This window comes from Mytilus galloprovincialis, chromosome 10 (assembly GCF_965363235.1).
Source record: "Mytilus galloprovincialis chromosome 10, xbMytGall1.hap1.1, whole genome shotgun sequence".
Classification (NCBI taxonomy): Eukaryota; Metazoa; Mollusca; class Bivalvia; order Mytilida; family Mytilidae; genus Mytilus; species Mytilus galloprovincialis.
This window is the reverse complement of record NC_134847.1, coordinates 3,721,339-3,747,164: the sequence shown is the minus strand read 5'-3', so window position 1 is coordinate 3,747,164 and position 25,826 is coordinate 3,721,339. Positions and strand designations below refer to the sequence as shown.

Below are 25,826 nucleotides of genomic sequence, written 5' to 3'. Positions count from 1 at the left end.
CGTTTGACTTAAAATATAGATTCAAACATGTAATTTGCTTTGTATTTGCTCATTTGAAAATAACTGAGGCAACCGTTTTGAGAAGTAACATAACTTATCCATGACCAACTTAACCAAATTATGACAAAATCACTGTACTAAACGCTCCTCGATATGACGACCTTACTACCCGTGAAGCCAAACGACTTGAACAAAAATATCATAGATTCGATTCCAAGGATATGTGGTCAATGAGACAGCAACTTCCCAACTTTAACAAAAATAATATAGCTACCATGACAATGTCATATAGATATTGGATATACAATGTACGTTCTATGATAAGACAGCGACTAACCGAATTTAACAATAATATTATAGATATTAACACCTGAAGTTTTGGGGTACAGATCTATGAGACAGCAACCCAATGACTTGAACAAAAATCACCGAAAACAACGTTTAAGTATATCATTTGCTCTTGTTATTGCTACTGTTTGTTTTGATGTATTTCTAAAAAAGGACAAAAACGTTGGCGGATTTTACGTCATCTCAAAAAGACATGTTTTTATACCCAGAAGCCCCAACTTTACAAGTAACTAAGTATAATTAAAGAATTAATTTAAAAAGTAACCGGCTGTATAATTCCGATATATAGTTATCGTTAATTTCTCTTTGTATCTTACAAAATGCATCTATCCGGGTAAAACGATTTATAATAAACCTTTATAACTTGTTTTTCGGTGTGAGCCAATGCTCCGTGTTGAAGGCCGTACATTGACCTATAATAGTTTACTTTTATAAATTGTTATTTGGATGGAGAGTTGTCTCATTGGCACTCACACCACATCTTCATTTATCTATTGTTATGATATTGTAATTATTATGTTTATTTATGTTGGCCTAATTTGTGTTGTATGGCCTGATAGTTGTTTACCAAATAATCTTATAACTGTGCAGTTTAGGAATCACTGGAACAATCACAGAATGATTGGAACTTTCTAGAATGATCCTTATAAAAGATGCGTAATTTAAACTTCTACGTTATTCCAGAAACTTCCGTTGTAACTTTCCAGGATTTTCCACAATGTTCCATTATAGAGTGTTCTAGAATTTTCCATGACAACACTATATATACAGACACTAAAGTTAAACTCTCATAATTAAACTTGGACATAGACATTGATAGACATTAGTATTCACAGCATTTGGATTGACACTTTTATTCTACAAACAACATCATACTGGATTGTGACATTAGTAGTGAACATAATATTCAAATTGGATTCCGAAAGATTTCCGGATACAGAAAAAGATAACTGATTGGACTCATATTTTGACAGTTAAGTTAACAGTAATATTTATGTAATACCTTTTGTAAACTTTTGTATATTAAATATTGTTAAATTTTATTATTGATTTGTGTCTTTTGTGGGCTACAATTTAAAGGCGATTTCTGGCCGTAACAGAAATTGGGGGCTCGTCCGGGAGACTGAAAATATATTATTCAAAATTTTTTCAATATTTTTTATTATAACTAGCCAACAAAATTCTACAAAATGGCATTTGATGCCGGTAAATTTTTGAAAACGCCAGACCTGGAGAGTTTTGATAATTTAAAGAAAGACGAATTAGTGTTGCTTGCTAAACATCTGCAGTTAAATTTTAAAGTATCTATGAGAAAACAAATTATAAAAAATTTGGTTATAGACAAATTAGTTGACGCAGAAATTTTAGGTGAAGAGGCTCTTGAACTTAAGGTCGAAAATGTAGATGCCTTTAAATTAAAACAGCTTGAATTAGAACATGAATTTAAATTAAAACAAGCAGAACTGGAAATGAAGGAAAGGTTAGAAATGGAAAAGAAAGAAAAAGAAGATGAATTTAAATTAAAAGAACTGGAAATGAAGGAGAGGGAGAAAATAAAAGAACTTGAAATGAGAGAAAGGCTAGAGATGGAAAAACTGAAAATTGAAATAATTAAAGAAGAAAGCAACTCTAAAGTCCTATCAAAATCAGATTATTTTGATGCAGCAAAAAATATACGTTTGGTTCCCAGATTTTGTGAAAAAACAGTTGATAAATATTTTCCACAGTTTGAGAAAATTGCTCGTAATTTGAATTGGCCAAAGCCGTATTGGACTACAATGCTACAAAGTGTTTTCGAGGGTAAAGCCGCTGAAATATACTCTGCACTTCCATCAGAAAAAAGTTCCGATTATGACACGGTGAAACAGGAAGTTTTGAAAGCTTATGAGCTAGTACCAGAAGCATATAGACAGAAATTTAGATCTTATAAAAAGTTTGATTCACAAACCTATGTGGAATTTGCTCGGGAAAAAGAAGATCTATTTGATAAATGGCTTACTTCAAAGAAAACAGATAACAATTTTGATAACCTAAGACAATTGATGTTATTAGAAGAGTTCAAACAATGTGTTCATTTAGACTTAAAAACACATTTAGACGACAAAACTGTTGGGACAATACATGATGCAGCTGTAATTTCAGATAATTATACTCTTTCACATAAAAGAAGTTTCAAGGGTCAAAATGTTAATACTTCCAGTGGAAATTACAAAAATCAAAGCACTGAGCATACTGATAGTAAGCCTGTTCCACAGAATAAGAGTCAGTCCAGTTATAATATGTCTAGTCCAAAATTTGATACTTTTGAGAAGAAGTCACTGACTTGTGCTTATTGTAAGAAGATTGGTCACCTGATGGCTGATTGTTTTAGACTCCAGAAGAAGAATGAACGAGATAATAAGCCGAAGACCAGTGCTTGTACGACACCTTATATTACCAGTACATTGGAATGCCCTGCGCGTCAGGCTTTTAAGTCCAGTTTTTGTGATTACATGGAGGAATACAAACCCTTTATGTCTGATGGGTTTGTTTCTATTGTTGATGATACCACTCTTCAGCCTATTAAGATTTTACGGGACACTGGAGCTTCTCAGTCTTTATTGTTAGAAGGTGTGTTGCCTTTGTCCGAGAAGACTTCTGTTGGTGCCTCCGTTTTGTTACAAGGTGTAGAGTTAGGTTGTATAGATGTTCCTCTCCATCGTATTTATCTGAAGTCAGATTTGATAACTGGACCAGTTATTGTGGGTGTTCGTCCTAATCTCCCCGTTGAGGGTGTTACATTATTGCTAGGAAATGATCTAGCTAGGAACAAAGTGGTTGCTGAACCAATTGTTACCAGTGAACCAGTGGTGGATGTTAAATCACCTGAAGATGATGCTGAATTGTATCCAGCTTGTGTTGTAACTAGGGCAATGGCTAGAAAACAACAAGATGAGAATTTGCAAGAGAACCAGTTTGATTACATGGACCTTTCTGACACTTTCCTAGCCGACATTGAAGGTCCTGGTAGATCAGAAAAGGCCATAATAAGACAACCTAATGTTAATAAGAATGTAATTATGCCATGGCCAGACGTAAACAGCCATTCATTAAACAGAAAGAACCTTTTGGAAGAACAAAATAAAGACCCTGAGGTTCTTCAGCTCAACCAGCGGGCTCAACCACAGGAGGAAGCAGACAAAGTGGCCGAATGCTATTACCATCAGGACGGCATTTTAATGAGGAAGTGGAGGCCTCCTGATGCTACCCCAGAAGAGGAATGGAGAGTGGTACACCAAGTGGTGGTGCCTAAAGTTTATAGGCAAGAAATTATTGGTCTTGCCCATGACACCCCCTTGGCTGGACACTTAGGTATAAGAAAGACTTGCCTTAAGATCTTGCAGCATTTCTACTGGCCAAGACTTAGAAATGATGTTGCAGAATACTGCAAATCCTGTCATATATGCCAGGTTGTTGAAAAGCCTAACCAGAAAATACCACCAGCACCACTTCTGCCTATTCCAGCCTTTGACGAACCTTTCAGCAGAGCTCTAATTGACTGCGTTGGACCTTTACCAAAGACCAAAACTGGAAATGCGTATTTATTGACAATCATGTGTACATCCACTCGCTTTCCTGAGGCTATTCCGCTAAGAAATATCAAGACACCTACTATTGTCAAAGCACTTATCAAATTTTTCACATTAGTAGGACTTCCTAAGTCTATACAGTCCGACCAGGGATCAAATTTCATGTCAGGTTTATTTCAGCAAGTCGTGTACCAGCTAGGAATTGCTCAGTATAGATCAAGTGCGTACCATCCAGAATCTCAAGGTGCCTTAGAACGTTTTCATCAAACATTGAAGAACATGATTAGAACTTTTTGTCTTCAATTTGACAGAGACTGGGATGATGGAGTTCACTTTCTACTTTTTGCAGTCCGAGAGGCTGTTCAAGAATCCCTTGGATTTAGTCCCTTTGAGTTGGTATTTGGCCATACTGTAAGGGGACCGTTAAAATTGATTAAGGAAAAGTGGCTTACTGAACATACTGACTTGAATCTTTTAGACTATGTATCTAGATTTAAAGAAAAATTGTATACTGCTTGTCAAATTGCTCAGAAAAACTTAAAAAATGTACAGAACAAGATGAAAATATGGTATGATAAAGATGCCAGGGACAGAGTTTTTGAGCCTGGTGATAGGGTACTTGTATTTTTGCCAGTCCCTGGACATCCTTTACAGGCTAAATATTGTGGTCCTTATACAATAGAGAGTAAAATTAATGATTTGAATTATATTGTAAAAACTCCAGGTCGGCGCAAACAAAATAGAGTGTGTCATATTAATATGTTAAAACCATATTTTGAGCGTACTAATGTTCTATGTGATAGTAAACCAGTTGCCACTTTAGGCATGGTTAAATTTGAGAACAATCATGACAAACCAGATGTAATTGAACCACCTTTTAGTTCTAAAACTTTGGAAGAGACAGTTAGATTGAAAAATTCAGAAATTTTGTCAAATTTAGACTCAAAACTTGCACATCTGTCTTTTGATCATAGAGAAGAAATAAAAACTTTGGTATTTTCTTTTAAAAATCTTTTTCCAGATGTGCCAAACAAAACCACTGCTGTTTGTCATGATGTTGATGTAGGAGATGCTTCTCCAATTAAGCAACATCCTTACAGGCTCAATCCACTCAAACTTGAAGTTATGAGAAAAGAAATTAAATATATGCTTGACAATGATATTATTGAGCCGAGTAACAGTGAATGGAGCTCTCCTTGTCTCCTTGTGCCAAAACCAGATAAAACTTTTCGTTTCGTGACTGATTTCAGAAAAGTAAATTCAGTCTCAAAATCTGATTCCTATCCGATTCCAAGGATAGACGATTGTATTGACAATATTGGTCAAGCAAAATTTGTGAGCAAATTTGATTTATTGAAAGGTTATTGGCAAGTTCCATTGACACAGAGAGCTCGTGAAATATCAGCTTTTGTTACACCAGATGGCTTATTTCAATATACTGTAATGCCATTTGGCATGAAAAGTGCACCAGCTACATTTCAAAGAATGATCAATAATGTTATAAAAGATTTAGACTGTTGTTATGCTTATATTGATGATCTTATTGTATGTAGTGATAGCTGGGAACAGCATTTAACACATGTATATGATACTTTTGATAGATTGTCCAAATCAAATTTGACTGTTAATCTTGGTAAAAGTGAATTTTGTCAGGCCACTGTTGATTATTTAGGGCATACAGTTGGCCAAGGTCAAGTAAAACCTATTATGGCTAAAGTGGAAGCTATTTCCAAATTTCCTCCTCCTACAAATAGAAAACAACTTATGAGATATTTAGGCATGATTGGATTTTACAGAAAATTTTGTTCAAATTTTGCTACTGTTGTTCAACCATTGACTCATCTTTTACGGAAAGATTCTAAATTTATCTGGAGCGGAAATTGTCAAAAAGCTTTTGAAAATAGCAAATCACTTTTAATTAATAGTCCAGTTCTGATTACTCCAGACTTTGAAAAACTATTTAAACTTGCCGTTGATGCAAGCGATGTAGGAATAGGAGCTGTTCTATATCAAGAGACAGATGATAATGTTGAAAAACCTATATCATATTTTTCTAAGAACTTAGATAAACATCAGAAAAATTATTCAACTATTGAAAAAGAGTGTTTTGCAATGTTGTCAGCACTTCAACATTTTGATGTATATTTGAATCCCACTGTATATCCTATTCTTGTTTATACTGATCATAATCCTCTCACCTTCATGCATAAAATGAGAAACAAGAATCAGAGGTTGACTAGGTGGAGTTTATTGTTACAGGAATTTGATGTAATTGTAAAACATATTAAGGGTAAAGATAATGTAATAGCTGATGCTTTATCTAGAGCTTATTAAATCACTTTGTATATATTATGTATTTTTGTTCATATTATTCATGATAAGTTTTTGTTACACTAAAACTTCTTTTAAGGGGGGAGGTGTTATGATATTGTAATTATTATGTTTATTTATGTTGGCCTAATTTGTGTTGTATGGCCTGATAGTTGTTTACCAAATAATCTTATAACTGTGCAGTTTAGGAATCACTGGAACAATCACAGAATGATTGGAACTTTCTAGAATGATCCTTATAAAAGATGCGTAATTTAAACTTCTACGTTATTCCAGAAACTTCCGTTGTAACTTTCCAGGATTTTCCACAATGTTCCATTATAGAGTGTTCTAGAATTTTCCATGACAACACTATATATACAGACACTAAAGTTAAACTCTCATAATTAAACTTGGACATAGACATTGATAGACATTAGTATTCACAGCATTTGGATTGACACTTTTATTCTACAAACAACATCATACTGGATTGTGACATTAGTAGTGAACATAATATTCAAATTGGATTCCGAAAGATTTCCGGATACAGAAAAAGATAACTGATTGGACTCATATTTTGACAGTTAAGTTAACAGTAATATTTATGTAATACCTTTTGTAAACTTTTGTATATTAAATATTGTTAAATTTTATTATTGATTTGTGTCTTTTGTACAATTTAAAGGCGATTTCTGGCCGTAACACTATGAAATGCTCAAAGATTTCAACAAATCATTTAAAAACCAACAAAACATCAGTAAATGAATTATTGCATTTATTTTGAAATTTTAGTTAATGATAATTAAAATACAAATTAAAAACAATTTCTTGAAATTACCGGAATTGAGATCAAAATATGTGTTTCCTTCAAAAGTACTTAGTTATCTACATAGCTAATTACGTGTAAAGCGTAACGTAACTAAAGAAGATATCGGGAAAACACTGCATAATTTGAGCTATAAAAGGAAAATCTATTTAAGCATAACTTTGCACCAAATTACTGATTAATTATTGAACTAATTCATGCCAGGGTGATGTTCAAGGGAAATTTACTTTATAAGAGGAAAAGTTAGTGCTACACTTAGTCTAGTTTGTCAGTGAGATAACTGGTACGATGGCAAAATCATTTAAATATACAAATTGAAATCAATGTTATTTTCAATAAATATACTGAGTAAAAAAGTCTACCATTATAAATATACTAAAAGTCAACCAAAAATATACGAACTTACATTTTTTTTTCTTTGTTACATGATTCATTTAATGCTATGTGTATTTATTTCGGGCCAGTATGAATTTACCCCATCGCATCATAGTTCACTTGCTCTATAAACAACAGCGTAACAACTAGAATGGCGTTTGTAACTGATTTCTCCGTGGGGATCGGAGTCAGAGTTTACTTATATACCCACCGTTACAAACTTATCATTAATTGCTCATTGGGATTTTGCTGTATTTCTATGTGATTTTGGTCTCTTGTGAAGAGTTGTCGCATTGCCAATCACACCACATCTTCTTTTTTAATATTTTACCTTATCATTGCATTGGTATTATCATGATTATTTGGGTCTCAAATCAATGTAAAAGAAATCTAGAATCTGCTTAAATTTTGGTAAATGATCTTTTAAATGTTAAAAGAAAAATGGGTGTTAAGGGGGTAAACATTTTCCCTGTATCGTAGGTAAAAAAACAAACAAGGAGTCCGACAATTTAACAAAAATTCCTAAATCTCACCTGTTTTAGATTTAGTTTTTCCAGGAGCATTGTCGGTTCGTTTTAAAGGCTTTAGTTAACTAACCAACATACATGTTTATTTGCATCTTGAATGGTTTCGAAATCCATTGTGAGTAATTTACCACTTCGGAATACAGTGGCGTATTTAAGGGGAAGAGAGTCCCCCCCCCCCCTTTTGTTTGTGGTAAAAGTAAAAATTTGGTTGACTTTTAAAAGTTACTGAAGCAGAAATTGCGCGGGTACAATCTTTGGCAGTCAATGTCACCCCCCCCCCCCCCCCCCCCCCCCCCTTCATGAACATTTCAGTCTGGATCCGCCACTAACTTGAATACGTTATCGTTCATTGAAAACAAAGATTACGATAAAGAATTTTTAGTATCCTGTTTAGTAAAATATACCGTGCAATCATTTAAAAAGTCTACAGCCTTTATTGCATTTTTACCTATAATTATCTACTATTGTGTTTTGCACGCTCAATTCAATCTAAAAGTATTCGATATTATCACTGAAAACATTCACCCTTCCATATCACGACGTTCAATGAATGATTATAAATGTTCATTTACGTATTCTTTATATGTAAGAATTTAAATAGACATTCAGTACATGTACCGACATGTGTATATTACACATTATAGATATATATTTTAAATACCACTGTATACATGTATTTGGGTTAACATGGGAGTTGTTTGTTTATACCGTGTATATTTAACTATTTGGATCACCATATCTTCACAGAATGTGGAATATGGAATGTAATATGTGATTCTTTAAATATCTACGTACATATTTATTGTTGTGTAAATAAAGTTTTAACTTAGTTAGTCAATAATGGCAATTTCTTAAAGAGAAATAATATCAAGGACGTTATTATCAATGAATTTAAGTGGCATTATATCAAAATTGGTTAAATATATGTGATTTATCAGAAGTCAGATTATATTAGCCACTTCAGTGGTTATTCGTAGTTTTTTTCAACGGTGAAGGCTGTAAAATTGACACAATGTACTCAAAAACCTAGTTCTATCAGAAGAATAACGTTTTAATATTTAAGAACATAGTAAACAATTCATTTTGGATCTTTAAAAATTCGGTTTGGATATTTTGAAAGACGACAATACGAAATATATTGTGTGTAATTTGGAAGTCATAAAAAAGAGACCGTCTGAGTGAACTTGTATTACAGAACATTAATGGGAACGATAAATGCGGGTTCTTTATATATATAGACTTTTAGTGAAACGACATTTGTATGGATAGCATGATAGACAAGACTAGAAACAGAAATTGTGTGTGGATATTTGGAAAAAACTATATGTAAAAGGGTCAATTTACATGTAAAGATAGTTCAAGCGAGACACAAGAGAACTCAAATGGAAACGTTTAATGATATGACAAAATTAATAAATGGATAAGGTACTTCTAGCGTATGAAGAAGATTTCGTGAAAACCAAGCTTTTTCAAGGAATTCAGTCTAAAGATAACTTGGTTTGTCTGGCTAGTATAAAAGCAGGCGAAGACATTCATAGAAAATGCAAGAAATCAGGGCAATCATATCTGCACGTTATTCTAACGTTTGCGTCTCTAGGGGTGGAACGAAAATTTGTCCCCATGGTATACCAGTTGTCAAATGCGGAAATAAATCTAGATTCGGTCGATAATAATGGAGAATCGCCCTTGCATATGTCAATTCATAAAGCATTGCTTGAACTCATGGTGGCTTTAGTAAAATGTGGTGCTTCATGTGACAAGGAACTTGAAATGGAGTTGTTAAGGGAAGTGCGCGGTCCGTCAAGTTTTGAGTTGACTAGCTGTTATCAAAAATTTTCTCCTGGATATTGGGACGCAGTTGAAAACGACAAAGCTTTCAAAACAAATGTTTTAGTCAAATCATGGTGTAGGATTAATATATCCAAAAACAATAAATCCCTTATAGAATATGCTAAAGAAAAGAATGCATGTGAAAAAATAGTGAAGATGTTATTTCAGAACGAGGCATCAATTGAGTTTGCACATGCTACAATAGCAGGGGACGAAGAACGAATGCGCTACCTCTTATTGCATCATGATGTTGATTTATCTACCTCCGACCTTTCACACAGGGAGAGCTATTTCGACCCTTATGCACCCTTAACCTTATATGGCGCAGCCATTAAATACAGTCACAAACATATACTGCATATGTTAAAAAATCCCAAAGATGTCGTCGGTGACAGGCGTCAAACTGTAATAACGGACAATGACACCAGCGACAAGCGTCAAATTGATCAAATCGACATGGTTGACGGTTCACAAGTGTGTGTTGTTCTCTAAATTATTCAATAATGAAAACATGATTTAACATTTCAATTGTGCCAATTCAAACTGTGATAGTTAAATTGCGTTTTTTACTTTTATACATAAAATATATTTTTAAAGCAAATGCTAAGTTACATTTAATGCATGTTAACATTAGTTTTGCTCACGACTGTAGAATTTACCAGTTGGTTGATTGCTGGTTAATGTCCAGTGGCAAATATTACACACTTATCAGAAAAAAGAGCGTGTTTAATAGGATAGTATTTAAGGCTTATTAATTGGGTTTGGCGGAAACACTAAGCAGGCCTTTTAATGCGGGTTAAGTGCTCTCCGTTACATGCCAGAATTTTTATGTGCCTGCCCAAGTCAGGAGCATGCACTTCAGTGGTTGTCATTTGTTGCTGTACATCGTATTTGAATTTATTATTTTTTTTTTACATAAATCTGGCAGTAAGATTTCTTGTTTGAATTGTTTTACATTTTTCTCTTAACTACAGCTGACTGTGCGATAAGAGTTAGTTCATAGGTGGTCGTACGGTGACCTATATTTGTTAACTTCTATATCATTTGGTCTCTGGTTGATGGAGAGTTGTCTAATTGACATGAGGGGAATGACTTGCATTCAATGCTGACATGCTCCTATACATCTATAAAACTGTATACAAATATGATGGTACCAAAACGATACCGAGGCGGTGTTGGCCTGGTCATCTTCCAGATCAATGAAGTCACAATGTTTGGCAAATGGTGGGATCTAGGTTTTATTATCGAAGGTGCAATGCATTCCTACACTAAGTTCTTTGGTTACATCTTCTGACATCAGACTCGGACTTCTCTTGAACTGAATTTCAATGTGCGTATTGTATGTATTGTTATGCGTTTACTTTTCTACATTGGTTAGAGGTATAGGGGGAGGGTTGAGATCTCACAAACATGTTTAACCCCGCCGCATTTTTGCGCCTGTCCCAAGTCGGGAGCCTCTGGGTTTGTTAGTCTTGTATTATTTTAATTTTTGTTTCTTGTGTACAATTTGGAAATTAGTATGGCGTTCATTATCACTGGACTAGTATATATTTGTTTAGGGGCCAGCTGAAGGACGCCTCCGGGTGCGGGAATGTCTCGCTACATTGAAGACCTGTTGGTGACCCTCTGCTGTTGTTTTTTATTTGGTCGGGTTGTTGTCTCTTTGACACATTCCCCATTTCCATTCTCAATTTTATCTTTAATAAAAGTAGGATAATTCAACTCGTCAACTTAACTACAAGTAAAATAACGGGTTCAAATACATTTATCACATTTAATAAATAATTTGAGTCATTATAAGTATCCGAGACCTTTACTTCATATTATAAAATTGATAAATGAAATGACGCTTCACTATAAAAGAAGGAGTGAAGGGTAATACTATGATTTCCGATTGAGACGACTCTCCACCAGTGATTCTGAAGAAATGATGTCACGTTGATTCCGGTAAGTAAAATATGGATCACCATACACACGATACAGCCTTCAACAATTAGCAAAATAAAATTAATTTAGACAAGAGTGTGTCCTTAGTACGAGGATGCCCCACTCGCACCATCATTTTTCTATGATCAGTGGACTGTGAAATTGGGGTCTAAATCTAATTTGGCATTTAAATAAGAAAGATCATTCCAAAGTAAAAATGTGTACTAAGTTTCAAGTTGATTGCACTTCCACTTCATTAAATAAAATGCTTCGCTCAGCGCAGCCTGATACGACCGCAGAGGTTGAACCCTGAACATTTGGGCCAAATTTGGACACAATATTCAAGCTTGATACTGTCTGAATTTGGATTGTTATCAAAATTTTGACATAATATAGGTTTCTGACACAAAACAAATGCCAAGATCTTACAAATCTATTGCGCAATACTGTGCAATTAAAGATTTCTTCTTAAAACTTTATAAAAATTTGAAATTTGAAAAAGAAAAAAGAAATAAATTGAACCCCTTAAAAAAATTAAACCCCCCCCCCTTTTGCAGCTATTACCCCCACACTCGATCCCTGCCTTTCCTTTGTAGTATGGAATCTTGTACAATTTCAGAGAGATCCATACACTCAAACACAAGTTATTACCTGGAAACTAGATATATGCTAGTTTTTGGCCTTTTTTGGCCCCTAATTCCTGCACGAATGGGACAATAACCTCCAAACTCAATCCACGACATACTTTTGTGATATGGAACCTTGTGGCTCAATGTCAGATGGATCCGTACTCTTTTGGGATGTCAACGAGTACTCGAGTACTCGAATATCGCTCGATAGTACTGTTCGATTACCAAAATGATACTCGACTAATCGGTTTCCTTATAGAATGTTGTTGCTTTCAAGAGAAAAAAAATATTGGGAGCGCCTCGTGGTAAATTAAATATTAATCATAATTTATTAAAATAAAAATGCAATTCCAATGTTTGCGTTTAATTATCACTTTAAAATTCGTCGCAACAGAGGTATGATATATGAACTAGAGCATCTTTCAAGGCTCAAACTTTTAGCTAATCTTAGTTACTCCCCCACCTCTATTTCGTTATATTTGCATCAGCAGTACTGTTAGATACCAAATAAATTTGAGAAATCGCCTCTTCACAGAAAAATTTGACAAAATATATTTAAATCTGATTTTTTTTATTGCACCCTGTGTCGACCCTCAAATTTTTTTAAGGCATCAGTAAGTTCTAATCATTACCCCTTTGTTAATCATTAAATTTGTTGTTTTACGGTTCCCAAATACTGTTGTTTGAATGATATTTTTCCTATAGATGTAAATTAGTTACTTGATTGGATCATTGCCAGTGCACATAATTAGTACATGTAGTAAATGAGCTAATAATTATGGTATACTATTTCTTGGACTGTAATTAAGTCATTGGTATAATAATGTTATGGGTTTGAGGAACATAAGTCAACACATATAACAGGTATAATTTGGTTTTCCATTTGACAATGCTTTACCGAGCGAGTACTCGAGTATCGCTCGGTAAAATCAAACGATTAGTAAATCTCCAACGAGTTGACATCCCTAATACTCTCACATACAAGTTATTTTCCAAAAATTACAAAAATGCTGGTTTTGGCCCCTTTTTTATCCTTAATTCCTAACCTGTTGGCACCATAACCCCCAAAATGAATCCAAACCTTCTACTTGTGGTATAAAACATTGTGCTACAATTTCAGAGCAATTGAAATACTTCTACAGAAGTTATTATCCTGAAAGTTGAAAAATGCTTGTTTTGGGCCCCTTTTGAGCCCCTTATTTCTAAATGGTTGGGACCATAATCTCCAAAATCAATCCCAACCTTCCTGTTGTGATATTGAACCTCCTTATTAAATTTCAAAAAGATGCTCCGCAGGACGCAGCTTTATACGACCGCAGAGGTTGAACCCTGAACGGTTGGGGCAAGTATGGACACAAAAGAGGGACGAAAGATACCAAAGGGACAGTCAAACTCATAAATCTAAAACAAACTGACAACGCCATGGCTAAAAATGAAAAAGACAAACAAACAACAGCACACACGACACAACATTCAAGCTGGATTCCGCTCTAAATTTGGATTATGATTAGATAGTTGACACAGCATAGTTTTTTTGACACAGAATGAATGTGGTCTAATGAACTTTTTTTTGCCTTTGAGCAATTCGCTATGCTGTTGAATATAAATCCTCTCAAAAAAATGTTTGAAGAAATTTTCTTTTTATTTATGATATCTGAAATGAGAAAAATTGAACCCCCCTCCACCCAATTTTTTTTCACATCCCCCTTTCCCTTATTACAAAACTGATCTCAATTCAAATTTCTAATGGAGTTTGCAATAATAACTACTCATTTAAATACATCATAAAATATTAAAATGTAAAAAAAGTGCTTGAAATCACCGAATGGTAAATATTGTTTTAATTTATTAGTTGGTAGTAAAAGTGAATATACATTGTATATTGTATAAAACAATGATTTAAGTTGATTCAACTACTTATCTGGACAAAGAAAGATAACTCTAATTTTCAAAGAATATTTCATAACAAGAGGCTGTCACAACGACAGCAAACCGGATTTATTAATATTTATTTGTGTCCTGGCAATATCACAAGAACCATTACTGATGAATGGTGAAAGTGAAAATCGTCAATATCAAATTTGGCCTCCATTTTGTCATCAGTATCAACATATTAAAATTTGAAATCTTAGATTGAATGGTTCATGAGTAAATGCAACAACGTGAATGGAAACACCATTTTACAATCTTTCAAGAACCATAACGCCTGAACGGTAAAAGTCAAAATCGTCATTATTGAACTTGACCTCTATTTTGTCATCAGTAACAACATATAAAAATTTCAAAAGCTTTGGTTGAATGGTTCATGATAAAATGCACGGACACGACTGGAAACACCATTTTTCAATCTTTCAAGAACCATAAATCCTGAACGGTAAAGGTCAAAATCGTCATTATTGAACTTGACTTCTATTTTGTCATCAGTTACAACATATTAAAATTTGGGAAGCTTTGGTAGAACAGTTCATGCATAAATGCACGGACACAACTGGAAACTCCATTTTTCAATCTTTCAAAAACCATAACTCCTGAACGGTAAAAGTCAAAATCGTCATTATTTAACTTGACCTCCATTTTGTCATCAGTAACAACATATTAAAATTTGGGAAGCTTTGGTAGAACAGTTCATGCGTAAATGCACGGACACGACTGAAAACTCCATTTTTCAATCTTTCAAGAACCATAACTCCTGAACGGTAAAAGTCAAAATCGCCATTATTGAACTTGACCTTCATTTAGTTGTCAGTAACAACATATTAAAATTTTAAAAGCTTTGGACGAACGGATCATGAGTTAATGCACGGACAACATTTGATTGCCGCCCGCCCGACCGCCCGACCGCCCGACTGCCCGACTGCCCGACTGCCCGACCGCCCGGCCGCCCGGCCGCCCGCCGAGCATCCCCAAATCAATAACCGACATTTTTGTCACAAAAATCCGGTTAAAAACTGTGCAATTGAAAATTTCTTGCTATTGCGCAATATTGTGCAATTAGATATTTCTTGCTATTGTGCAATACTGTGCTATTGAAGATTTCTTGCTATTGCACAATACTGTGCAATTGAAGATTTCTTGCTGTTGCGCAATACTGTGCAATTGAAAATTTCTTGCTCTTGCACAATACTGTGCAATTGAAGATTTCTTGCTATTGCAGAATACTGTGCAATTAAAAATTTCTTGCTATTGCACAATACTTAATATAATAATTTTGGACCCTGATTTGGACCAACTTGAAAACTGGGCCCATAATCAAAAATCTAAGTACATGTTTAGATTCAGCATATCAAAGAACCCCAAGAATTCAATTTTTGTTAAAATCAAGTTAAGTTTAATTTTGGACCCTTTGGACCTTAATGTAGACCAATTGGAAAACAGGACCAAAAATTAAGAATCTGAATACACGGTTAGATTTGGCATATCAAAGAACCCCAATAATTCATTTTTTGATTCGTTGGGTCCAGAACTCCCCAAATCAATCCCAACCTTCCTTTTGAGTTCATAGACCTTATGTTAAAATTTCATAGATTTCTGTTTACTTATACTAAAGTTATTGTGCGAAACCCCAAAAAATACTTATTTGGGCCCTTTTGGCCCCTAGTTCCTAAACTGTTGGGACCAAAACACCCAAAATCAATCACAACCTTCCTTTTATGGTCATAAACCTTGTGTTTAAATTTCATAGATTTCTGTTTACTTATACTAAAGTTAAGAGTGCGAAAACCAAATGTATTCGGACGACGACGACGCCAACGTGATACAATTTTGCAGTCATATAAAAAGAAACCAATGTGTCTTTGGACTCAGACGACGGCGACATCATACCATTATACAATCCCAAAATTTTTTTGCGGTCATATAAAAATACCTTAACCAAAAACTTTAACCTGAAACTTACACTATCATTTTCAATGTTCAGTGGACCGTGAATTGGGATCAAAAATCTAATTTCGCATTTAAATTAGGAAGATCATATATTAGGGAACATGTGTACTAAGTTCCAAGTTGATTGGACTTCAAATTCATCAAAACTAACTTGACCAAAAACTTTAACCTGAAGTGGGACAGACGAATGAACAGACCAGAAAACACTTAGACCCTAAAAAGTTGTTTACAATGATAGTATATGTACCTGATATTTTGCTGTATAAACGAAAGTCAGGTCAGAAACAAAACAAAAGGCTCTTTCAACAGCCTAAATCACTCACATTGCAAAAGTATTGTAATTTAATACCTTTTTTTGCCTTTTTCAAAAAAACATAACTGCCTTCTTTGAAACAAATTACCTGTACTAATTTTCAAATAAACTCCTTTTCGAGAACAAACAAGTTAAATCCAGTTGAGGTCAATATGAGGATCCCATTACTTACCTATAAAATAAATTTATATTTGTTTTTCCAAGCACTAAGCAGCTTCATACCTCATACCTTATGCATCAATTCATTAATGGTCCTCCGCCCAGTAGTGATAACAACACAAGAGATCAATAAAGGAATCTACACCTGAATTTTTTACAGATATCCAGTCTGTCACTGTATAACATTAAAAGTTCATGAAAGTCACAAGTAAATGGTCTAACCAATCTTCTAACCAGATGCTCCACAGGGCGCAGTTTTATACAACCACAGAGGTCAAACTCTGAACAGTTGGGGCAAGTATGGACACAACATTCAAGCTTGATACAGCTCTAAATTTGGATTGTGATTAAATAGTTGACACAGCATAAGTTTATGACACAGAATGAATCTGGTCTAATGAACTTAAAAAAAATATTTGTTTTGAGCAATACACTATGCTGTTGAATATTAATCCCCTCAACAAAAAATATTTGTAGAAATTTTCTTTTTAATTTCTGAAATCTTAAAGGAGAAAAATTATACCCCCCCCCATTTTTTTTCACCTCCCCCTTTCCCTTTTTTTTCAAAAATAATCTCAATTTAAATTTCTAATGAAGTTTTTAACACTAACTACTCATTTTTTAAAATACATCATAAAATATTAAAATAAATAATGACATGCAGTCATGGTTAAAATTAGTAGTAATTAATAGTAGCTTCTAAAAATAAATTTACAGATAATCATCTCAAGACAATCATCATTTCTTCATACATAATTTTCAAGCATAGTAAGGGAGGTAATCAAACATATATATATATATAACACTATTCTTTAAATTTGAATTGGATTACCTCCCTTACACTGCTTTTAAATTTTCTAAATTGTCCTTTAACCAGAAAAAAACCTTGTTTTCACCCTTTTATGCCCCTTATAGTTATATGATTTGAACCATTACCCCCATAACCATCCCTTTGTAGTATGGAAACTTGTGGTATAATTTCAGAGAGATTTATACACTAAAACACAAGTTATTGTCTGAAAACTACAAAAATGCTCATTTGGGCTCCTTTTTTGGCCCCTTATTCCTAAACCTTTGGGACCCTAACCTTTGAGACCATAACCCCAAAAATCAATCCCAACCTTCCTTTAGTGGTTATAAGCATTGTGTTAAAATCTTATTGATTTCTATTTACTATTACTAAAAGTTATTTTTCGGAAACCATCCCTCTCCGGACAATGCTGATGACGACGTGATACCAATATACGAATAAAAAAAAAGATCTTTCTTTTAATTAAATTGAGGCCCTAACTATTTGTATTATTGAGTCAATTGATTGATTAGTGTTAAATGCCACTTTCAGCTCTTTTGTGCTATTTTATGGCTGTAAGATTTTAAATGATGGAGGAAGCCTGATTGCAGCGTGAGGACCAAAACCTTCAGAAGGAACATTGAAAATCCTAGTTGATAAATATTGGAAGTCGTGAGCTCCTACAATGTGCATGGTTCAAACTCAGAACCTCAGTGTTGACATGGAGTGATTCAGTAGTAAGACTACTTAGACCAATCCGTCACAGAAGCCCCTAGAGTCAATTGCTGAAAAGACAGCATTTTTAGTACATTTTTTCCATTGCTGATCTTTTTAATGTTTAGTTTATTTGTCTGTCAATTATAATTATCAAGATAATTAAAAAACAAGGGTGTGTCCATAGTACACAAATGCCCCAATCGCACTAGTATCAATTTCTAAGTTCCGTGGACCGTGAAATTGTTTATTGGTAGACATGTTTCTCCATTATGTTGAAGATGCCACGCTTGATGTGGAACATGTCGACCAATAAAACAATAACATTGCAGCAATTTACGAGTATTGACTTAATGTCTATTATTTATTTACAGTTTAGTGCCACACATTTCTAAATTATTTCATACAAACAATGTATTGGTCTTTGAAGTCAACTTTAATATAAAGAATAAGACAATATACATGTAAATATAATAGATAATTTTAGTAACAAATAAATATTCAAAATCAATAAGTGGCACACAATTTAAAATAAATATCTCTGTGTTATAAGTCTTTGCCATAGATTTTATAGAAAAAGGAAACAGTTTGTCACATAGAACATAAGATTATTTGATCAAAGAAGTATATATGGCCAATCTCCCCTTTATTTGTATCACTTGTGTGGTCAAATTCAAAAATATTTTTACATCAGTATCACATAAAACCATGTTATAATGTGCTTAAACAAATGTAAAAAAATATATATATATTTTACAAATTTCAATTTTTATCATTTTTATTTACCTCTATATTTTTTTAGATTGAGATTTTTCTTTAGGCTGCCTTACATATAAATATACATACAATTAAAACTGAAGTACACAATCATTGCTCCTATTGTGATTAAAATTGTTTAACAGAAAAATTTAAAAAGATGTGATATGATCAGTTATGAGACAACCCTCCACCAAAAAACCAAAGGATGTAAATATTTATAGGGTGGCTAGTTGTCCTGTCAGTATTCACCACCAAAAATGAGAAGGTCCACCATTTTGAGTGTAATAGACTAGTTGTCATGATGTGTAGCTCAAAAGTTGTGGTAACATTATACATCTTTTAAGTACAGACCCTGATTACAATGTGTATAATTATTTTTTAAAAGGAACCATGTTGTTATTGCGCAAATTGGCATAATCTTTTTTATCCCTACATGTATGGAAATACAAAATCTAATTGATAGCACAAATTTTTTTCAAAACAGGGCCCCCAAATTTTCACTGGACCATCAGATTTTATAGTCATCATTACCCTAAGGCTAAAAAAGGATTGGAGCACTTCAATGATAATCATGAAAGCAAACTTAAAATAAAAGAAGACCAGCGTTAGCAGAAATGTAACAAAATGATTTAACAAAATTAAATAATAAACAACAATGTTTTGATCTATATAATACCTGACAAATTCATGTTTGATCTCATCATAATTTAGTATTAAAGCACTTACTTTTCGTCTTTTTATCACAAATCTTCAATAGAAAAAGACCCCATTTAAAATTAAAAAGAAAAAAGATATCCTAAATCGATCTTTTATACACATATAATCATGATATAGGTCAGAAGTAAAATCTGAATATTGACAACCCTCATAATTAAAAAAACCATATCAGCATTGCAAATTATTTAGCATCTTGAGACATGTATAAGATATGAAGATGGATTTAAGGATGTACTTAGGTGAGGTTAGGTAAAAATTAAGAAATTAAGAAATTAAAATTGATACTATAAGCTGGTAGAACATCTATTAATGATAAAGATTAGCTAAAAATATTGATAGGTCATGGACCTCCTTTTCGAGATATTTGAGATTTAAAATATGGCGGGAAAAGGCTGACTCAGACTTTTACCTTATATATGCATTGGTACTATTTGGGTCTCAAAACAAAAGAAAGAAAATTAAGAATCTTCTAAAATTTTGGTAAATAACCTTTCATGAGCTAATAAGTCTTATATGAAAAAATAAAGGGGTGTTATGGGGCAAAATATTTTACATTGTATTGTATGGAAAAACACCAAGAGGTCTGAACATTTAACACAAATTCCAAAACCTCACCTAAGTACATCCTTAAGTCAGCAGCAGTTTTCATCCATAAAAATCAAATATCTGATTGATGTTTTCTGTAACCATGGTAACTTAAAACAATGACACAAATCACAACACACATACATTTATATGCAAAAATCCTTTTCTTTTATTGCTGTTCTTCATCACAAAATCATTGTGAGGCCTTCAATATGGGTAAAAATTCTAACCTCATTCTCAAGTTAAAAAGAAAAACTAGAATTTTTACATTCTTACTAATAAGTTTTGTATTGCAATGTGGATTTTTAAGTCTAAAAACAAAACAGTCATTTAGGCGAGCATTTAAGCAAAAATAAAAAATTAAGAGTCCATGTCTATCCTATGTCTTATGCTTCCCAATAGTTATAAATTACATTTTAATTTGGAATTTTGATAAGTTTTGACAAAATGGCATAACCTTTTTATAATTCAAGGTAGAAAAATTTAGCAAAATAACCAAAAAAAAAACACCTAACATACAATTTTTCTATAAACATGATATAAGAAAACTTATAACACACATGCCTTCAGTTGGCTGAAGAGCTAGTAAAACAATGTAATATGTTAATATCCATAGCATTAAAACCTTTAAAAATCCAATGTTATAATAGGATACAACTCAACATTTGACTTATATGAGGTATTATAGCACAAGTTTGCTATTCACTCTTTTAACATGAAATACTGGTATTTCTCCTTTTTTTCTCTTCTTCATTCTTTGGAGATCTTATCCCATCTGCCACTAAAATAGAAAAAGAAAAATGTAGTCGTGGCAAGATTATATCTCCATCTTTCACCCTCCCCTGCTCACAATATCAAATTTACAATGTTTATTGTGTTCTTCAATAAAAGTTATAAAACATATTCTTGATTAAACAAATTAAAATTGCTACATTAAGGAAATTGTTACAATTAAAATCTGCTACTGCTGAATATATGTATACATATCTATCATTGTATATTTGCAAACATTTCCTTTTGTATTTCTAACTGAATTTGATAAAGAGTTCCAGAACACTACTGGGAAGAAAGAGATGTATTTGTGATTGGTGTTAAATACTACTTTCAGAAATATTGGTTATTAAGTGGCTATCCCTTTTTATTGGTGGAGGAAGTCAGAGTGCCTGGTTAGAACCACAAACCTGTGTCATATATATTTGGAATCATGTGAACCATATGGGGTTCGAAATCACCTCAGTGTTGACAAGCTAATGTTACAGTAGTTGAATACATTGTACATAGACATCTTGGCCACCTTAAAGGCCCTGAGAGTGAAATTAGTTTTGCTAGTTCGATCAGACCTGCTTGAAAGGAATCTTTAAGATACTGGTATATAGCTTTTGAAGAAATTTTCAGCTAAAAGATTACTATAGAGGAACATAGACTGACAGGTATTTTAATTTCAGCTAATACCTTTAATCCTCCTTCTCCTTGGGGCTGTGAATTAGCTTTCCTTTCAGCTTCTTCTCGTTTTTGTTGTTTTCTCTTCACATTTTCAGGATCTTTAAGTCCTCTTCCTTCGGTAGCTTTCTGTCTTTGCTCTGCTGCTGCTGCTTGTTGTCGTCTCTTTGTTTCCTAGAGGTAAATATCATCTACATATAGAATACTGTTAATTCAGACATATATATAGACATTCATTGGCTAGAGGTAAAAATGTATAGGGGAGGGTTGAGACCTCATAAACATGTTTAACCCTGCCGCAATTTAGTGCCTGTCCCAAGTCAGGAGCCTCTGGCCTTTGTTAGTCTTGTATGATTTTTAATTTTAGTTTCTTGTGTATAATTCGGAGTTTAGTAGGACGTCCATTATCACTGTACTTTTAAAAGTATACATATTTTTTAAGGGGCTAGCTGAAGGACGCCTACGGGTGCTGGAGTTTTTCGCTACTTTGAAAACCCATTGGTGGCCTTCGGCTGTTGTCTGCTCTATGGTCGGGTTGTTGTTGCTTTGACACATTCCCCATTTCCTTTCTCAATTTTATAGAAAATTTATTAAAACCCTGCATAATAAAGCATTTGAATTTTATATATAATTTTATGAGTTTTCAGAAAAGCAACTGGATTTTAGCTTTTTAGACCTATTAGTTTTAAATACAACTGTTTATAAAACAGGAAATAATATACAACGAAACCATGAAACACGATTCGTCAAGACCCTAAAAGCTATTGAGCTAAACGTCCTTTTCAGCTCATAAAGATGTGTGTCATTATTGAGAAACATATTTACTGGTGATGGCTGATCATAATCATCAGATTGTCCTCCAAGACAGGGCAAACAAAGTCCCATATTTAGGAAACCTTTACAAAAACTCCAATATCCTATGTTAGGCTGTCTGCATTTTCGACCCAGATAAAAGCTTACTAAGAATATTCCTTGCATGATAACTTTTAGGTATGACTAAACACCAAACCCAAAATTTTAAAAAGCAAAGCGTAACAACATTTCTAATAAAACAATAATTTACTTCAAGCAGGGCTATGATAGTTAAATAATAATTAAAACATTCAACAGATGAAACAGTATAACGGTACTTACATGAAAATTACATTTGACACTACGTGTGCTAATTTTAGAAACTTTTATGCTTTTTATGTGCAAACCATTTCATTTGTGCTTTTGTGTTTTTATCTCATAATTGCATGTACCAGTATGTGTTAAACTTGTAAGATGCTTAAAGAACTTTTGTGCTGCATGTTTATATACTGATTGAACTCTTGCTTTATATGTTTAATGTTGTGTGCATGACTCGATATGTATGTTTTGTTTTATTTGTTGTTATGTCGGTTTTAAAAGCTCTTCAGAGCTTATGTTTGTAATTGCTTGCTTATACCGACTCTAAATAAAGCTTTATGTCTTATGTCTTATGTCTTATGTTCAGAATAAAATCAGAAGGGTTACATGAAGTACAGCTATGTCGTTTGCCTGTCAGACACCGCATTTTACATGTGTTTATTTGGTCGATTTTATTAAAAACCAGCGAGTTAAAATTAGATAGTGGCTATTTGACCGGCAAAAGAGAAGAAATGTTATTTTGCCGGCTCTGATTAAAATATATCTAGCTGGAATTAAATTGTAAGAATAATAATTTTAAAATATCAAAATTAAAATTTATATTTAAAAACTTGTGTTACTGTTAGACTCATATAAATACTTTGAAAATTGAATATGACACATGAGGAAAGCATTTGATAGTTAAACCCAAAGTAATAGTGGTAGATGCTACTTATAAGACAAATAATCTGAATATGCCACTCTACTTAATAATCAATGTTGATAGGAATGGACAAAATGAAATATTTGCTATGTTCTTGCTTACACAGGAGGAGGAATCTAAACTTCAACTAGTTATTTAACAATTCAAATTAAAGAATGAAAACTAAGAAAATATACGGGCGATATAAACTGACAAAGACATGACCGAAAGAAATGTTTTGGGGAAGCTATACCTCAAGAATAGCTGCAGTTGTGTTTGTTTCATGTTTTACGGAATTTTAGACGATAAGTTTCAATCGAAAAATTGGGGATAACAGTTGGTGAGAAAATTCAAGCTATTTGTCTTTCTATATTTCTCAAATGAATAAACTGGATATAAATATGAAGAGTTGGTGACACCTTATTGCAAATGTTAAATCGGTGTCCATTTGAAATTCGTAGCAAACAACTTTTAAAAATGTCTGTTTTATGATGTTGGATAACAGGGTTCTTATATAAAATGGTTGTTCAAACTCCGTTCATTCAATATTCTATTCACAATTCTTTTTATACATCTTTAAAAATGCATAAAGATGAAAACAGTCTTAACTTTCTACATTTAAAAAAGGTGAATGTCTTTTGTAAAAACCCGGTGCCAATCTGAAAATAAATCACAATGTTGATACAGGAGCGGATCCAGTCATTTTGTAAAAGGGGACCCGGCAACCCAGAATAAATAGGGAGTGGTTCCAACCACATGTCTCCATTCATATGCATCATGATCTTTCAAAAAAGGGGGTCCCCCCGCCCCACAACTTATATATAAAGCGACAAATTAACCTCCTTTAAATTCTAAATCAATTTGAACAATATTACAAAAAAATGTACAATATTCACCAAAATTGCATACATTGTATAGTTTATATAGAATAGTAACTTCTACACACCCACTATGTGCTTTTGAACAGGGACTTTCTATACTAACTATACTATTAGTCATTATAGTCTTGTTTTACGGGGGTTCCATAAACGACAAGTCTAGGGTTCTTTGACATCACTTTATACCCCGTTAAACAAGACTATTATATTAGTGTAGAAAGTCCCTGTTTTGAATTCATGTCCTTTAGGCCTATGTATTTTTGTATAACAACTTAAGGCAGCCATCACAAATGTACACTGTGATGTGCACGTCGCTGTAAGCACAGAATGCATTCTGACAATGTCCCTTTTTTTGATAAAATAAATCGTTCAGGGACTACCACCTTTGAAAAGAAATGAGCTTTAAATTCTCGAAAAATATATGTAATTGTAGATAGAAATATTATCGTTACGTCTGTATTTAATCGGTGTCTAACATAACATTACATTAATTCAGTCTTGCAATTGTATGTAGTCTTTAACGTAACAATATTTCGTTTAGTTACGATTAAAACAGCGTAATCGTAGCCGTTTCCTTTAGAATATGTTGTAAAATTTAAAAATCTTTTTAAATATGAAATGTATCTCCCTCATGTATAGATCCAATATCCCCTGTCAGTTTTGGTTTTAACTTTAAACTTATGTGGTTTTATAGTAGCCAGGACTTCGGTACTGACATGACAATGAATTTTGTTTTATTTTTGTTTTTATTGTATGCCAAATGTAGCACGACCACCTACAAGCAAAAAAAAAAATAAAAAAAAAAAAAAAGGTGTGGTACGATTGCCTATGAGACATGGGAATAGTATATCAATATATATTTTCCAGATGAGACAACATGGCGTAGACATTTATATTGTACTAGGTCCTGTTTGGTCATATAGCTCTTCAACAGTTTAGGTTGTAAATTATAAATTCATGGTTTTCAAATATTCGGCTTTGAGATTTCCCGATTTAGGTAAATCCAGAAAAAACGCTTCAGACGTAAGAATTATTCAACGTATTGTTCTCATTTTCTCTCTCTCTCATTAAAATCAAAATAGCTACGAATTTAGATCACAAGCAGGAAACAGTAGCTATGTAAGAGTGAATGTTTTATGAGATAATATATAGACCTATGTGTTTTTTCAAGTCATCTAAATGATCTTTCACACTGGCGTCCATGACCTGACCTCTGTATATCTAAAAATAATAACCCGGCCTTTGTAGAGAAACAGTCATAGTCTTTCATATGTTGAACGATACTCTGTTTATATCATGATAGTGTTGGTACTCCCTCCGTCACTCAAAATCATATTGTTCATTTACAGTATCTATACACAATTCGAATACAAATCTTTTCAGTAATACAATTTAGAACAATCATTCTACTAAATTGCAGCTATAAATACTCATGTACAAAATTTTCAAAGCAA

The 25,826-nt window shown here is 33.2% G+C and overlaps 2 protein-coding genes across 2 annotated transcripts; one reads left to right on the top strand and one right to left on the bottom strand.

Moving 5' to 3' along the window:
- The first annotated feature begins 8,632 nt into the window (after positions 1–8,632).
- LOC143049670 (uncharacterized) lies at positions 8,633–10,389 on the top strand. The gene has a single exon (XM_076223315.1). It carries the CDS (start codon positions 9,375–9,377, stop codon positions 10,278–10,280), a length of 906 nt encoding a protein of 301 aa, XP_076079430.1. The 5' UTR covers positions 8,633–9,374; the 3' UTR covers positions 10,281–10,389.
- A 10,374-nt stretch (positions 10,390–20,763) lies between these two features.
- LOC143049669 (uncharacterized) lies at positions 20,764–22,676 on the bottom strand. Its single transcript, XM_076223313.1, has 3 exons — positions 22,528–22,676; positions 21,715–21,876; positions 20,764–21,043 (listed from the first exon to the last, which is right to left on the bottom strand). Exons 1-3 carry the CDS (start codon positions 22,585–22,587, stop codon positions 21,029–21,031), a joined length of 237 nt encoding a protein of 78 aa, XP_076079428.1. The 5' UTR covers positions 22,588–22,676; the 3' UTR covers positions 20,764–21,028.
- Positions 22,677–25,826: the final 3,150 nt, after the last annotated feature.